Here is an 18,642-nt window from a genome sequence, read left to right on the forward strand (position 1 = left end):
AAGTTATATGCTTAAGTCATAAGGTCTCATGACTTATCTTCTCAGTGGAGAGTACCCTTAATCAATATAAAACATTCCTCTTTGTAAGATTTATTTCTTTTTTTGGGCCTCAATTGCATTAATATTGCCACATATGTTTCTCTTTTAAACATTTTTGTTTTCTTACTGTGTTAGTCAAGTTAGCTTTGGCTATGCTACAATAATATATAGAGCTCAAATCTCAGTGTCTTAACACGACAAAGTTTTATTTCTCACTTATGTCAGGTTTCCAACGCAGGTTGGCCAGAGGGATTCAGGCTAACAGATGCTTCTGGTTTCCATGGCAGGAGAGGAGAGTAGCTGGGAAGTCATACAATGACTTTTCACTGCCTCACCCTGGAAGTGATGGACTTCTCTGTCTCTCACATTTTATTGTTCAGAGCCAGTCTTCCATGTGCACAGGAAGGAGGAAAGTAAATGGGATTTGGTGAACAGAAAGGCATGGTCTTTGCTTCAGTCACTCTTCAAGACGCACGTGTATGAGGGTGGAAGAGAATAGTATGTGCACCACCATGGAATTCTACTTATATTTTGGTTATGCCGTATGTGCTATTATTAAAAAAAAAATTTCTTATTTATATAACCTCAAAGCCAGCTCTCTCCTTTTCTCCTGCTTCTGAGTTAGAGTGTGTACAGCATCTATTTTTGCTCTGAGGCAACCCTACTTTAGAACTGAGCAACTCTTCTTGTCTTTTAGTCTTTACAACAGCCTGGAGACTTAGGTGTATTTATTCCCGTTTTAGATGCTGGAAAACGTAAACCAAAGAAGTTATATGCCTTATCTAAAGTCACACAGCAGGCAAGTGGCAGAACCAGGGTGCCAGTGTGAGGGTCCTGACTCCTGGCTTGGTTTCAGGTCTCATCTTGCCTTCCTGGGAAGCAGGATCATCTTCCTATGATGTCTAGGCTTCCTCCAGCCCCACAGCTCTTTGCTGCCCTCTCTTGGCTTCCTCAGTTATGATGGAGTATAAAGCATCTGCTACAATTAACACCTCATGCTGTGACAGTCTCTAAGGTTACAACTATGCCCTCTCTTCTTGAGACTTCATAGCCTCATTTTTCCCACGTGCTGGGTATGTAGTGCTGTTGTTGTGAGCTGCCATCAAGTAGGGTCCTGACTCATGGCCACCCCATGTACAATGGAACTCAATTCTGCTCAGTCCTGGGCCATCCCCATGATCAGTTGTGGATGAGACCATTTGTGATCTATAAGGTTTTCATTAGCTGATTTTTGGAACTAGATTGCCAGGTTTTCTTCCTACTCTGTCTTGGTCTGGAAGCTCCAGTGAAACCTGTTCAGCATCATAGCAACACACAAGTCTCCTTTGACAGACAAGTGGTAGCTGTGCGTGAGGTGAACTGGCTGGGAATTGAACCCAGGCCTCCCACATGGAAGGTGAGAATTCTACCACTGACCCACCACTGCCTCCGGTAAATAGTAGAGATTAGTAAATATTCTTATTGATTGATGTTTCTGAGCAGCAACTCTGATGGGAGTGTTAGAGTATCCTAATAATGAATTTTGGCTATGTGCTAACTACTGTATTATATAACCCCATTGGCTCTGGATAACAACTCTGTAAGGAAGTTCTCTTAAGTCTATTTTACAAATAAGAAAATGGAAGCACAGAGAGGATGCAGTGACATGCTCAGAGTTATCCACTCATTCAACATATATTTCACATACCATTAAAGAACATTTTATTATATGCCAGACACTGTGTCAGGTGTTGGGGATACAGCAGTTAGCAGTTTGGTTGGTCAGTAGCAGAGTAAATAAGCCGTTAGACAGACCTGGATCAACTCTTATAGCTTCCATATATCGGCTGTAGGACCTTGAGTACACAAGTTATTTAACCTTTCTGGCATTCAGTTCCTTCACTTCTAAAGAATCCTATTATTTAATTGAGATATTGTGAGATTCAACGAGGTAGTGTGTGTAAAGCGCACAAAGTCAATGCTCAGTAAGTGAAGATTATTGATTCTCCCCCTTTTGCGCTCAGGTTGCACTGAATCCTGGAGGCTGAGAGAATATTCTTTCTGCTAAATTCATTCTCTCAGGTGCCTTTCTGAGCACCTTTAATCTATTCATTCATTTGACAATTATTGAATGTCTACTATTTTCTAGGCATAAGTGCCCTGGTGGCGCAGTGATAAGAGCTCAGCTGCTAACTGAAAGGTCAGTGGTTCAAACTCACCAGCTGCTCCCTGGGACAAAGATGTAGCAGCCAGCTTCTATAAAGATTTCAGCCTTGGAAACACTATAGGGCAGCTCTACTTTGTTCTATAGGGTGGCTATGTGTTGGAATCACTCGACAGCAAGCGGTTTGGTTTTTTGGTATTTCCTTGGCATAAAGCTTTGAAAAAGACAGATGAATCCTAGTCCTCATAGAATGTACTACTACATTCCAGATGGTCTATGAGCTATGCTGTCTTCCTGATAGCCCCTCTGGATTTACTTACACAGCCTATGGATCAGTAGGCTGGGTAAATTAATAATAATTCTTTGTTTATTGTTTGCAGGGCGAAGGCTACTGGAAGGGAGGGAGATTTCATTTCATTTGTGATAACCATCTTACTTTGTTTTTAATCCTTTCCCCTGTTGGCTGGAGAGTCATTTCCTGTTCCCCTTTGTTTCTCCCTTCCTGTTGATCCTCTGATGACCTCTATACCCACTGAATCCTATGGCCTTTTTGTAGTGCGTTCTAATGGCAGGTGCATCCTTAATACACGCTAGACAGCGTTCTAAGTGCCTTACACATACCATCTTAGTTAATCTTCACCACAGCCTTGTGAGGTGCTACAGTGTGTGTCACAAGAATGAGATTTTATAAAATGAAAGAACTCCAAATCTTTATTTCAATTCAAGTCAGTTCAGTTTGATTCAATTCTATTTAACTCTATTACTGACTGAATTCAGAATCAGAGTCAACTAATATCTAGTCCTGACTGTCTCTTGTATGCCTGGTGCTTCAGTAATATGCAACAGATAGGCAAAAATAAGCCTGGACTAATGTGGCCTTCGGTACCACTGCTGAGCTGGTCTGGTCACTCCAGGCATCAGAATTTTGACCATAGTTGCGTTTTACACAACTGAACTATCCAACTTTTAAGAATACCTAGTAAAATCCAGGTTAAGATGGAGTAATAAGTTAATGCTTCAAGAATCCCCTGTGCTCCAGAAACACAGAAGTATTGGATAAAATAAAAAGAGAAAACAGAAGAAGGCATAGTTAGGCTTAAATACAAGACAAGTACTTGGAGGATCAAAGTTGGCACAAAAACACACAGTGATGAGGGCTGAAGGGGTGGGTGCACTTGCTGGGTTTTGGATGCAGAGGCAGTAAGTGATAGGGAGTGAGTCAAAAGTACACCTCGTGAGATGGGGAAGCAGAGGCAGGCTTCCTGACTAAGCCCAGGGCTTGGGTGGTATTTTTTTCTCATTTCCACCCTCATGGAAACAGGTTGGAAATAAACCTGCTGCCAAATGTTAATGGGTGATGGCTCATATCCAGTTCCAGGCTGGAGGAGAAGGATGAGACACAGCCTTGTGACCAGTAGCTGAGTTGAGCATCCCCTTGACTTGGTCTGGATCTGCCACAGCCCTGTTGACTTTGCAGGACAGTCTCTCTGAATGACTATTACTGAAGTTTGATGTAGATTGGGGGCCCCCAAAGATGCTGGACTGGATGATTGAATATGAGGGTAAAGGGAAGACATATATAGAGAGATTGATTTGAAGAACAAACACATCTCATTGTCTTAGTAAGAGTTCTCTAGAGAAACAGAACCAGTGATATGTGTATATATATATATATGAAATGTAGATATATACATGGTATGTGTATATATATGTATATACTTATAATAGGTGTATATATATATGTCTGTTATATGTATATAACAGAACCAGTGATATGTGTATATATATATGAAATGTAGATACGTACATGGTATGTGTATATATATGTATATACATATAATATGTGTATATATATATGTCTGTTATATATATATAACAGAACTAGTGATATGTATGTATATATAGAGAGAGAGGGAGAGAGAGATTTACTTCAAGGAATTGGCTTATGCAATTGTGGGGGGATTGGCAAGGTGACAGGTTGGACTCCTATAAGTTTGCATCCCAAGATCCATAAATCAGGTGACAGAAAGAGTGCAGAGTGAAGAGAAAGAGAGAGTTCTGCCAAAAAAATCTATCATCTGGAGGCAGAACACCCCCTAAGGAAACTTCCTTTTTAACTGATTGATTGGTTGCATTGTATTAGATTACATTATGGAAAGTAATTACATTACATTAGATTACATTGTGGAACAGCAACTAACTAGACTAGTATTTTGCCTATACCACTGCGTACCATAGTCTAGCCAAGTTGACACATAAAATTAACTATCATACTCATACTCCAAATGAGAATGTAAACTAAATAGAAAATATATGAATAAAAGCTAATGCTAAGAAACACAATCAACATATCAACAATCAGAACATGGATTCACTTCAGATGAAATTAATTTTACAGAATGATCAGAAATTATTTTTACATTAATTGGCCCGAATAAGTGAAATCTTCCTATACATGTATGTCTACATATGCATGCAATGGTTCTGGAAGGATACATAATAATCTGGTATTTACCCTTCTGTTCCTTTTAAATTTTGTACTATGTTCATGTACTACCTATTCAAAAATTGAATAAAATGAAAATAAAACATTTCCTAAAAAATAAATTCAAATACACATGTCTAAAGGCAATAATTTTACTTCTAGGAATATAACCTACAGACAAAACTTCACATGTTCAAAATAATGTATGTAAGAGTACTTAATGCAGAATTATTTTAATAGCAAAGTACTGGAAACCACCTTCACAGGAGACTTATGAATTAATCATGTTCATCCACATGATGAAACACTACGCAGCCACATAACAGAAGATGAAGCTCATTATGGACTGAAACAATGTCCATGATATTTTGAACAAAGCAATGTAAACAAAAAATATGTATAACATAACAACACTTGTGTAAAAAAGAGGAAAAATACTCTCTCTTACTTTGGGTGTGTGTGGGTGTATATGCTTTTCCACACATATGAATAGACTATATCTGAGAGGATAAAATGTAATGGAAAATATCAGTTGTCTCTGAGAAGGAGAACTGAGTGGCAGTAAGGAGGCAGAGGTAGGAGGGTGACTTTTCATTGTTTACTTTTGTTTAAACTTTGAATTTGAATCGCATGAATGTACAACTTACTAAAAAAAAAAAAGCAATGTAATGAATGGGATGTATCCTAGACCAAATGCAGGAAAAGAAAGAATGAGAGAACTAGAAGATAGAATATAAGAATTCGGTCATAATGCAAGACAGAGCACAGAGAGATAAAACTATGAAAGACGAATTAAGAGACATGGAAGATAGATTGAGAAGTTCCAATATTCATTTGATAGGTGTTCAAGAAACAGAGGAAGGAGAGAGAGTATGGCAGAGGCATGCTAAATTTGCAGAACTAAATGATGAGACTTTTTCAGGATGAAAGGAAGCTCAAAGTTCTTGGATACAAAGTGCACTCCGAACATTAGAATAAATAAAATAATTGGATAATTCTTTGTTGTGGGAGGCTATCCTGTGCATAGTACCCACAGATGCCAGTAGTGCATCCCCCATCCCCAGGTCAATAATCTGAAATGTCTTCAGTTGTTGTCAAATGTTCCTTGAGGGGCTAAACCACTTCCTGTTGAGAATCACTGAGCTATATCAAGATACAATGGAATGAAACTTCAGAACATTAAGGATAAAGAAACTCAAAACTTTCCAGGAAAAAAAGAATATTACATACAGACTAATGACAAGCTGACAACGAACTTCTTTTTTTTTTTTAATTTTAACTGTCGTTGTTGTTAAGAAGATACACAGCAAAACATAGACCAATGCAACTGTTTCTACATGTACAATTTGGTGACATTGATTACATTCTTTGAGTTGTGCAACCATTCTCATTGTCCTTTTCTGAGTTGTTCCTCCTCCATTAACAAAAATTCACTTATCCCTGAGGTTTCTATCTAATCTTTCGAATGACTGTTGTCACTTTGATCCCATATAGATAGTTCTTAAAAGAGCATAATGCTCAAGGTAGACTTTTTTTACTAGTTAAGTTAAACTATTGTTTAGTTTCAGGAAGACTTCAGGGGGTATTTTTGGTTTAAGGTTTAAAGATTATCTCAGGGCAATAATTTCAGGGGTTCATCCATCCGTTTTGGCTCCAGAAAGTCTGGAGTCCATAAGAACTTGAAATTCTGTTCTTCATTTTCCCCCTTTTGATCAGGATTCTGCTATAGAATGTTTGATCAAAATGTTAAGTAATAGTAGATAGTTACCATCCAGTTCTTCTGGTCTCATGGCAAAGGAGACAGTTGTTCATGGAGGCAGTTAACCACACATTCCATATCCTTCTCCTATTCCTGACTCTCGTTCTTTCTCTGTGACAGCAAACTTCTTATTAGCAATAATAGTTAATGGGATAACAACTTTAAAGTATTGAAGAAAAAAAACTTGTAAATCTGGAAATTTACAATCAGGTAAGCTATTATTCAAGAGGAAGGGTTAAATAGAAACATCTTGAAACACATCAAGGCTAAAAGATTTTACTATACACAGGTCCTCACTAAAAGAACTATTAAAATTATTTCTGAAGTAGAAAAGTGAAAACAAAAGGAAGATGTGGGATACAAGAAATAAGTACCCTCTAAACATCTTTTCTTCCCTCCCACCCCAAACCAGGTGAATTGTTTTAGTGAGCACAGACATTGATAAAATGTGTTGAAAATGTTAATTAATGATTAGACTCTAAAAATTATAACTTTTTTTTGTTTTGAAAAACAATAACAAGGCAGGTGAGCTATTCAGTGGGTACTTAAAACACACTCAGACTCTTATTGCAGTTATTGAATAACTGTAGACTTTGTTAGAAAAATTTACAGTTAAGTATACCATTTAAAAATTTCAGGTTAGCCACTAAATAATAGAAATAAAAATTACAGCTTCCAAATCAGAAGAGAATAAAAAGAATACGGGAGACTTCATCAAACCAAAACAAGGTAGTAAAGAAGAAAAAGAAACAAAGGATGGTAAATATAAAGATAAAATAAGACAATACAATGAAGTCTAAATGAACTAGTAATCACAAGAAATGTAAACGGATTAAATTCATCTGTTAAAAGACAGAGAAATCAGATGGATAGAAATAAAATGCAGTTCTATGCTTCTTACAAGACAAAGAATGAACACACACAGGCTGAAAATAAAAGAACAGGAAAAGATGTATACTGGAAATATTAACAAAAAAGTCAGTGTAGCAAAATTAACATAAGATAAAATAGATATTTAAGCAAAAAACATTAGCAGTGATAAAGAAAGAAACAACTAATAAAAGTAACCACACACCAATAACATATAATAATCATGAAATTGCATGCTCCTAATATAATTATCATATACTGTAACACCATAATAAATAAAGCAAACACTAACAGAATTATAAGGAGAAATTCACAAAACTACCACCGTAGTAGGAGAATAACACAGCTTATAAGAAAGCAAACAAAAATTAAAAAGGGTAGCAGCTTTGAATAATAAAATTAGTAAGTAAGATATAATATATCTATACCTATACCTATGTCTACAGACAGTACCTGGCTTATGATGGGATTCTGTTCTAATGACTCCATTGTAAGTCAGTTCTAATGTAAGTTGAATATCTCTGTTTCTTTTTTTAGTTTTCTTTATTATTACCTTTTATTATCAGTATCTTTATAAATCTGATCTTTATTTATATTTAGGGGTTGGAAACATTACATATAACCTTACAGATATATTTTAATACATACATAAAAATACACAAATCATAAAAAAAAGACAGTCTTAACGATGGTTCTTCATAACTTGAATACATAGTAAGTTGGAGACTACCTGTATATGTGTATCTATATCTATAAAACTTTGCATCCACCCATTGTGGACAAGCAGAACTACCAGATGGAGAGACTAGGAAGAAATGCCTGGTGATTTACATCAGAAAATTAGCCAATGAATACCTTTGGGATCACAATATTTTCCGATAAAGTGCTGGAAGATGAGCCTCCTAGGTTGGAAGGCGGCACTACACAATAGCCAGAACAATGGACTCAAACATACCAACAATTATGAAGATGGCACAGGACCAGACAATGTTTCATTCTGTTATACATAAGGTCGCCATGAGTTGGAGCTGACTTGATGGCAACTAACAACAACAACATACCATGCTAGGTTTTATTTTGTAAAAATACGGCTCTGTTATCAAGGAGATTTATTGTTTTGTTGGTATGAGAAGGTATATGCACCTGAAACGTTAAGGCTGGGCTCAAACCATATAAAATTAAGAGATATTATCTTACGTGTTTAGAGTATGTTAAAGGGCAGGCAGTTCATCTACAGAGACCTTGGGACTTGTAAGCGTTGGCTTAGCTGCCTCCTATGATCAAACGTAGTGTAGAGTCATCACCCCTGATATTCCTTTTGTTTTATGATGAAATGATACCATATTTCCCTTTTGGGGAAGATTTCCCAGCCTGTGGGTAATTGCTGGAGCCCTGGTGGAGCAATAGTTAAGAACTCAGCTACTAACCAAAAGATTGGCAGTTCGAATCTACCAGCTGCTCCTTGGAAACCCTATGGGGCAGTTCTACTCTGTTCTATAGGGTCAGAATCGATTTGATGGCAATGGATTTTTGGTTTTTAGGTGATCATCAAATGGTCTGGGGGAAGTTCTTTGGAAGGAAGGCAACTGGGTAGAGTTACATTTAGGATAAAAGTGACTCTTAAGTGACCACTTCTATGGAACTGTGAACTCCTTAAGGGTTGGGGCTGGGTATTTCATATCTGTATTGCACAGAACCCAGCCCAGAGTGGCTGCTCAGTAATATTTGCTGTTATTATCATTTATTATTTGTCAGGCCTGAGGATAAAGGAGGAGTAGGTGGTAGGGGATAGATGATCCACTCTAGTAGAAGAGGGCCTCATTGCATCTTTGATAAATCTAGAACACTTGATATTTCATTCTTCCTATCCCAGAGTGGTTTAGAGGCAGAGACTTTGGCAAAGAATCTAGCTGGCATGGAACTTTCCTTGGTTGGCCCCTCATCCTCTATTCTGAAGTGCTTGTTCCAAGTCTACAAGCTTGGGACTCCCTGCAGCCTTTGCACACCCTCTGGGACAAAGTTTTCTATGATTTATTATCTTCTTTCCTTTGTTTTCTGAGTGCTTCAAACCTCCATGGAGACCCAATCCCATGGGTCACCCCTAGGGTGTTAAAGGCACGTATATGGCATATGAGTCATTTTATAGCCAGTAACAGCTCCTGTTTCTTCCCTTTCCAGTTCAGCTCATGGTGGATCTCTGACCTCTCCTTTTGGTTCAAAGAGGTAATTACCTTTGAATTTGAGGTCTCTGTTCCACAATGGGATCTGGTAATTTTTACTTGCTACTAGCTCCAAGGTCCTGAACATGTAAGGTCTTTGTGTTCCTCACAGAGAAGAGACAACGGGAAGTAGCAGAGGGCAGGTGAGTGGCTCCTCTAGAGACCCCTGGGCACCTGGATACGGGCTGCTTAACTTCTGATTTACTTGAATGTTGGAAACTAAAATCACATAGCCGAAGAGCATACAGAAGATGGTGTATGGAAAGAATGTTATCAACCAAACAGATACCAAATCTAGAGTAACAGTTCTGACTTCGGTATCGTCCAGTCTTCTCTTAAGAATGTTTCCAATTCTCTATCTCATTTTTTTTTTCAACAGCTCTTTTACAGAGCCATTGTGGTGTTAAATATCAGCCCATTTTTCAAGTGGGGAAACTGAAGCACACAGAATTCAACTGGGTTGCTTAATCTCACAGAGAGTAGGGCGCCAAAGGATGTTTGAGGGTTTTGGTTCCCCTTCCTTTCCATCATCTCAAACAAGCCTACACTCTAAGCAAAATCAATTTGCTTGTTATTCAAGTGCAGCCGCCTCAAGACCATCTCCAGGGCTCCACCGAGATAGCCATCCCCTAGACTTTCACTTTATTGAGATTCTGCAGGAAGCACATCGACCCTAAGCAGTAGAGGCAAGATAATAAGAACTTCCCAGGGTGTACCTTTAAAATTTTCAGAGAACATGGTATCCACTGTGTTATTGATCCATATCATATCTGGAGAGACAAAAAGAGCAGGTATACTTCCTATTTAGAGATTAGGAAGTAGAAGCTCAAAAAGTTTGACTCCCACCTCAGTTCCTTTTCTGCTACAGTGGGTTCTCAGTTTGCCTTGAATCTAAGTGTCCATTGCACATGTGACTAGAGAGGCCTCCCAGTTCTTTCTTTCTACCACCATGTCCCGTTTGTTCCCACCATCAACCAGCTGCTGTCAAGTTAACCTTGACTCATGGCAACCCCATATGTGTCTGAGTAGAATTGTGCTCCACAGGATTTTCAGTGGCTGATCTTTCAGAAGTAGATCACTAAGCCTTTCCTCCGAGGCTCTTCTAGGTGAACTTGAACTTCCAACCTTTTGTTTAGCAGCTGAGCATGTTAACCATTTTCACTACCTAGGGACTCCTGGTCCCACCATAGGGTGATCATACGTGAGTGGTTTTGAAGAACAAGTTGTGCCTACTCAGTATCGAAGCTACTGGAATAATGAGAGAAGCATTTGGTTAATCGATCAGATGTTTGATTTTGGGAGTGCCAAACCCCTGGGGAGGTATTATGGTGGTCAGAAGATAGAGTCTAGGGTCAGGTTGGGCTGTGTTCTCATCCAGATTCTGCCACTGATGATCTGGCTGAAGCAAGGCTCGTGGGAGCCCCACATTTGAGATCCTTTCTCCTCCTTCCCAGCTACCTGGCAACTGAGGAAAGCTAGGGCTTGGTGGAATATAGTTTGAAAACATCTGATAAAGTACATCTTTTCAGAAAATTTTAAATTAAATTCAGTAGCTAAGAAAAAGAAATTGTATGTAAAAATCAATTCGATTTGCCTCGTAATCGAAGGCTAGGGAGACTGGGCTATACCAGACACAGAAGGCATCATTCTGTGTACTTGGCATCATCTACCTTGGATCTGACTAGAAGGATGTTTGCGTGGATTTCAACACTGTTTTCACTAGCCAAGGTGCAAAATATTGGTGTGCTTCCTTTCCTTGAAACACATGGCTAGAAGTGGAAGGAAAACCAAGTACTCTGGGTCAGTACTATGCTAGGAGCATGTACCCACTGTTTTATTACTTCAACATATTTACTGCATGCATACTACCTGCCGGTGACTCCTTTTGGCACTGGCAACGCAGATATAAACAAACAGACAAAGGCACTCCCTTCAAAGAGCTTACTTCCGTGTGCGTGTGTGAGAAAGAGATATTTATAGACAAACAAATAAATATCTAACATCTCAGATGGCAATGAAGCTGCAACAAAAAAGTCAAGCCGAGAAGAGGATCAGAGAGCGTTGGGAGTTACCTTTTCAGACAGGCGATTAGAAAGGGCCTCTCTATTAAGGTGGCCTTGGGCAGAAAATTGAAACAAGAGTGGGAGGAAGCGAAGCCACACATATCGCAGAAGGAACAGTAAGAGCAAAGGTCCTGGACTTTCTCTCATGCTGTCTCCTTCACTCTTGAGACCAGCTCTGCAAATGTGCATTACTATCCTTCCCATCTGAAGATGAGAAAACTGAAGCTCAGTAAAACTGACAGAGTTAAACTCAGCTCAGCCGATGCTACATGGGGCCGTCTGCCTGCTGGAAAGTGAGATGCCAGAAAGTGAGACGCGCTGTCCTCGTCACAGGGCAGTGGGAGCAGGGAAGCAGGCACACCGGTGAACGGGGGCCAAGAGCAATCAGACAGCAGGACTCCAGCCTCCAGCTCCTGGGCATCTCGTAGCCCCTCTGTCACACCCACCAGCCATTGCCTGCTAATCTCGGTGTGGCTGTTATTTTCTGAAATTACTGTCTGTGTCTTAGTTCATTTTGCAATTCCTCTCACCTTTGGGGACAAGTCTCCCAGAGGTCAGGTGGAAAGAACTGACCAGGGAGAAATCCAGTCTCTCCCACTAGGCGTGTTACTAGCTGCCGAAGCAAATAGCTGCGGGAATCGAGTTTTAATTTCCCTTCATTGGCTCCAAACTGTTCTTCCATATTTGTTAAAGAAAATCTATTTCCTTAGCCCAGGGAGCACCACCTTTTCAGATCATCTAACTGGGCCAAGTTCCTGCATGGGCTCTCTTTTTCACTTAGTGATTGTCCTGTATGGCCCTCTCTTCTGCCCTTGGCTGCTGTGCCCTTCATTGCATTTGGTCAGTGAGGTTCTCGTAATGTCAGAGAGCAAGCAGATCCTGCTAATGGGCTTGGGAGTCTCACTGAGCCCCTGCAGGTTGCTGGGGCCTGTGGCGGTTTCCTCCAGTGGGGCTCTGAGCGGCAGAGAAACTAACCTCACGGTCAGGGCTGGGAGTCAGGGTTGCAGCGTGCCATTGAGTGAAATGAAATGGCAGAGGGAGGTGGCATGGTGTGAGGGAAGGCACAGGCTTTGACGTCAGATACACTACGGTTTGAATCCCGTCTCTGCTGCGGACTAGTTCTTTCATCTTATACCAGTTACTTACTGTATGCACCTCAGTTTCCTCAATTGCATAAAAACCAGGACAAACAATACTCATATCAAGGATAGGTCATAGAAGTAGGTGAGGATTAAATGAGATAATATAAGCCCAGCAGAATCTGGCCCATGGGAAGGGCTTGATAAATGTTCCCTTTTCCTTCTCTTCCTCTTTGTGGAGGAAGACTCAACTGCTTATCAGCAGAGGAGGGGTAGGATTTTGTCTTGAAACTCTTGTCCAGAAAGCTTTCTTCATTAAACTTGTCTCTGATGACTTAAATAATTCTACCAGAAATTCATTGGATTAGGCATTACCCTCCACCTAGGTTTTTTTCATTTCATTTCATTTCAGGTAGTGGGTGGTGAAACTGGGATTTGACACCAGGTAGTCTAATGCCTGGAGCCCCTGGGTGGTGCAAATGGTTAAACACTCTATCGTTAGTAAGGGTGGATTAACAAGTAAGCACGGTATGCATCAGCTTAATTGTATTTACTTGCTAATCTGTGGTGAGCAATTTCACATAGGTTCCACCACATGTTTGATGTGGTGGGGGACAGGTGAAGTTGTGCACTGTGGATTGGTGGGAAGGCACAATTGGGCCTATGTGTACCTTGCTTAAGGAGCCCTGGTGGTGAGTGGTTAAAGCAATCGATTGCTAACAGAAAGGTTGGCAGTTTGAAACTACCAGTGGCTCCACAGGAGAAAGATGTGGCAGTCTGCTTCCGTAGAGATTTACAGCCTCAGAAGCCCTATGGGGTCACTATGAGTCGGAACTGACTTGACGGTAGTGAGTTTGGGTGGTTGGTACCTTGCTTATTGGGTAATCTGGCCCTGATACTAGCCGAAAGGTTGGCAGTTCAAACCCGTCCAAGAAGCACCTCAGAAGACAGGTCTGATGATATGCTTCCCGAAGGTCACAGCCTTGAAAACCCTACGGAACAGTTCTACTGTGCACACATGGGGTCACCATGAGTCGGAATCGACTCGACAGCAACTAATAACAACAACAACAAAGTCTAGTGCATGAACTCATGTCTTAGCCACTCTGCCCTCTTGCCTCTCTGTGGACCACACATTCTTGTCTCACAAATTCTTCCGGATGTACTAGGTACTTTCAGACCCTCTCCCTTGGCTGGTTGGGGATGCCTCACTCCCTGCCTGCTGAACTTGATTTTGTTAGTCAAGGATTACCCTCCTCCCTCCACCCCCGCTATAATCTGATTGGGAAATTGTTTCTTGATCCCACCTGTCCAGTCTTCGTTCTAGGCCAAATTAACTGCTGCTTGCTCTGTTCTCCCAGATACGTAGTAACTAACTCAACATGTCTCCATATTGGCACTTGAGTACTTTTGTATTGTTTACTGTTATAGCCCCTGTTTAGTACAATTCCCGACACTCAGTGACTTTCTGAATAATGCTTGAATGGGGAAGTGGCAGGCTTGGAAGTTTGAGTAAATCCCATGAGTAAATTAACAAATTAATAGACTCAAAATTCTGTAGATTTCAAAATTTTGCCAAGAGTTAGATAGTCAAGAAATTCTCTCTCTCTCTTTTGAATGAATAAAGTAAATAAATATGTATTAGTAAGTGAAGTGGAGTGCCTGAGTGGTGCAAATGGTTAACGTGCTCGGCTGCTAACCGAAAGGTTGAAGGTTGGAGTCTACCCAGAGGTGCCTTGGAAGAAAGGTCTGGTGATCTACTTCCAAAAATCAGCCATTGAAAACCCTACTGAGCACACTTCTACTCTGACACACATGGGTTTGCCATGAGTTGGAATTGACTTGATGGCAACTGGTACTGGTAAGCTGTAAAATGATGTAAAAAGACAGGGCAATGACTGGAGGGGGAGGTTGGGTCAAGAAAGGGAGTCTTGTTCAGTTTGGAGAAACAGCTGAAAGTTTTTGTGCTATTCACGTTTGTTTATCTTTAAATGTAAAGTGAGAGACACCATGCCTATTTCCATTCCTTGGTTCCCAGCTAACGACAACAACAACATTTTAAAATTGCTGCAGTAGTGGAGACATTATGTTCTCTCATTTAATCCTAAAATGAGACAGAAATAAATGTTTTTGGACTTCTTTTTTATTATCTATTAAAAAATGGCATTGTTTAGTGATTCACCTGTGGTTGCATATCTCAAGTTGATGGTAGAACTTGGATTTGAACCCACCTTGAGTTCAAACTCAATCCTGTCAATTCTCTCTTAATAGCTCTGCTCACTCTCCATGTCTAGTGACATTTCCTTGGTTGAGGCTAGCGTCGTTTTTTGCTTGCAACATACTTCCAATCTGGTCATTCCGCCTCCTGTCTTGTTCCCCTTCAAACCTGGCCCAGCACTGCACACTTCCAAAGGGAAAAAATCATAGCGTCACTCTCCTGCTTAAAACTCTTCAAGGCTGTCTTGCCCTCAAACTGAGGCCCAACCTCAGCCTTAACTCAGTTACTAGCCCTTTGTGATGTTGTTCTAGCCTACTGCTTGAGCTTCAGCAACAGCCATTCTCCCTCCACACATTATATTCCAGAATAAATCAACATTTAAAATTTCCCCTATTTTTATTGACCCAAACATCATGTTAAGTGCTTTAAATTATCTAATTTAACTTCTCACAGCAACTCTGTTAGGTTCTCTTATCATATTTGAAGCCAGATATGCTTGATCAGGAAGCCAAGCTCTTACTTCTATGGTAAACTATTTCTACTTGATGTTCTCCAAATGCACAATGTTCTCTCTGGTGCCTGGCATTTTATATTTGCTATTTCTCTTCTCCTTCTCTAACTTTTATTTTAGTAACTTGTACTTATTTTTTAGGTTCCAGCTTACACAGCCCTTCCTCATGGACGATTTCTCTGATTGTTCCAGACTGGTCTGTTCCTCTGCTATTTTTTCCCATAGTATTCATCTTATTCCTATCCAGCACTTCTCATTTTGTACTAAAATTGTCTGCTTGCCTGAGTCCCTCACAGGCTGCAAATTCCTGGAGGGTAGGGACAGTGTCTTGTCTTCACTTTTTCTTCTGAAGCAAAGGTATCTCAGTCCAACATCCTCCTGCGTTCTCTGTGAGCATTCATTATCTATAAGTCTACTGACTTCTCACTCACTTATGCAGTCCTATACTAAAAACAGGACCCAGGTAACAGAGTTTGTCATGGTGGGCGTCACTGGGGTGCACGAAGCACGCCTCCTCTTCTTCACACTCTTTCTCACCATGTACCTGTTCACTTTGGTGGAGAACTTGGCCATTATCTTGGTAGTGTGTTTGGACCACCGGCTACAGACGCCCATGTACTTCTTCCTGACACATTTATCTTGCCTTGAAATCTGTTACACCTCAGTCACAGTGCCGAAGATGCTGGCTGGCTTTATTGGGGTAGATGGGGGCAAGAACATCTCTTATGCTGGCTGCCTGTCTCAACTCTTCTTCTTCACCTTCCTTGGGGCAACTGAGTGTTTCCTGTTGGCTGTCATGGCCTATGACCGCTATGTGGCCATTTGTATGCCTCTTCGCTATGGGGCCTTGGTGTCCTGGGGCACCTGCATTCGCCTAGCAGCTGCTTGTTGGCTGGTGGGCTTCCTCACACCTGTGTTGCCCATCTACCTCATGTCCCAGATGACATTTTGTGGTCCCAATGTCATTGACCACTTCTTTTGTGATGCCTCTCCCCTGCTAGCTCTGTCCTGCTCAGATGTCACCCTGAAGGAGACTGTGGACTTCCTGGTCTCTCTGGCTGTGCTCCTGGCCTCCTCCACAGTCATTGCCCTGTCCTATGGCAACATTGTCTGGATGCTGCTGCACATGCGCTCGGCTGCTGAGCACTGGAAGGCCTTCTCCACTTGTGCAGCTCATCTGACTGTGGTTAGCCTCTTCTATGGCACTCTCTTCTTTATGTATGTCCGCACCAAGGTGGCCTCCTCCATCAACTTCAACAAGGTGGTTTCCGTCTTCTACTCCATTGTCACACCAATGCTCAACCCTCTCATCTACAGTCTTCGGAACAAGGAGGTGAAGGGAGCCCTGGGACGAGCCTTTTCCCTCAAGACTTGGAAAGGGCAGTGAGGAGGCAGGTGGCGGACCCAGTTTCCTTGCCGTGGATATTTTGAAGGATGAGACACACCTGTGTCTTAAAGTTCTTTGACTAGATGAAGCAATCATTATTTCCACTCACCTCTATTGGTGAGAACTTAGTCACAAGGTTACACCTAATTGCAAGGGTGGAAGAATATTTCCTAGCTACCCAGCCCAATGCCCAGCTGCAATCCAATTATTATGGAAAAAGGGGGGAACACATTTTGGTGGACAACCAGTCATTTCCACCATAGACTAAATCTCCAGATTCTGAGCTATTTTTTATGTGACACTCACACTTATCTTCTTTGCCTCTACATTCCCTTATTTGAAATATAGAAGACGCCTCCCCTATACCAAATGATGTTTTGAAATGGATTAAAGAAGATCTCGATGACATTGTTACCTCACTTAAAGTAAGACTTACGAAGACAATTATAATTTAAGTAGTTCACCGCATGTAGATAGTTGCACTGCTAAAGACATTTCTAATTATCATTTCAATGTGGATTCTAGAAACTACAGTATATAGAAGAGGAAAATTCTGAGCTTGGGGCTGAGTGGAGAAAAGGTCAAATTTTTTGGGATGTTGTTTCTCAACCGACCAGTAATGAGCAGATAACGTTATGGTGCCCCTTCATCATCACAGTCTCACCCTCAAGCATCTTAGCTATTGCATTTTCCATAGTTAACAGGAAGGGCACAAATTATACTTTTGAGAACTCTTTAATTTGTTGAAGATTATATGAGTGAGGTGCTTTAGACAATTTACTTGCAAACTCAAGACTTCAAGATGACTTCAAGATGCAAAAGCAGCGCAAGGGTCAGTATTTTCAGTATTTAATATAAGAATTCATGTCAATAAAGTAGAAGAAGTAGGTAGATTTGAATACAAAATGAATTTGGCTTCTATGTTTCTAAGGGATGGAAAAGACAGAGAAACATGCTGGGTTACATAGTTCTCATTCATTCATTCTTCATAGCAGAAGAATTAACATTTAAACACAGAGAGTGTTTTTTGAATGTTGAGAACTACTCTAAGAACTCCATGGTAAGTATCAGAAAGGCTTACAATTTCAATCTTCTTGAAGGATAAATCTATATTTTTGAGATAAATTACATAAAATGGTACAAACTCAGAGGAATACTCTTAGATAGGATCTTATATACGTAGAAGTAAATCTTGCTTTAGTAAAACCTGATGTAAGAAGCTAAACTGAAAAAACAAAAACAAAAACCATTGTGTGATTATTGTCATTACAAAGTTGAAACAATCATTCCCTTAGAAAACAGACCTACCTACCAGAATCTGGGATGCTGGCGGGTGCATGGTATATGTAAATACTGACTGCTAAAGTTTAAAATTTTTTATTGTGGTAGAATATAACCCGTTGCTGTTGAGCAGATTCTGACTCATAGTGACCTTATAGGATTTCCAAGAAGTGGCTGGTGGATTCGAACTGCTGACCTTTTGGTTAGCAGCTAAGCTCTTAACCACTACGCCACCAAAGCTCTGTGATAAACTATATATAGCAAAAAAATTTTCCATTTTAATCATTTTAAAATGTATAATTCAGTGACATTAATTACTTTCACCATGTAACTAACCACCACCATTATCCATTTCCAAAGTTTTTTTTTTTTTTTATCACCCCAAACAGAAAATCAATACCTCTTAAACAATAACTCTCCATTCCCCCCCTCCCCCATGACCTGGTAAACACTAATAAACTTAGTTGGTCTCTATGCATTTTCCCATTCTAGATGTTTCATGTAAGTTGAATCATACAGTATTTGCCCTTTTGTGTCTGACTTACTTCACGCAACATAGTGTTTGTATTAAGCTTTATCCATGTCACA

At 40.3% G+C, this 18,642-nt stretch overlaps 1 protein-coding gene across 1 annotated transcript; it reads left to right on the forward strand.

Annotated features, from left to right (window-relative positions):
* The first annotated feature begins 15,807 nt into the window (after positions 1-15,807).
* On the forward strand, positions 15,808-16,947 carry LOC101361830 (olfactory receptor 6Q1). The gene has a single exon (XM_004389200.3). The coding sequence runs from the start codon at positions 15,820-15,822 to the stop codon at positions 16,771-16,773; it is 954 nt and encodes a 317-aa protein (XP_004389257.1). The 5' UTR covers positions 15,808-15,819; the 3' UTR covers positions 16,774-16,947.
* The last annotated feature ends 1,695 nt before the right edge of the window (positions 16,948-18,642 follow it).

Source organism: Trichechus manatus, unplaced genomic scaffold (assembly GCF_000243295.1).
Source record: "Trichechus manatus latirostris isolate Lorelei unplaced genomic scaffold, TriManLat1.0 scaffold00236, whole genome shotgun sequence".
Classification (NCBI taxonomy): domain Eukaryota; kingdom Metazoa; phylum Chordata; class Mammalia; order Sirenia; family Trichechidae; genus Trichechus; species Trichechus manatus.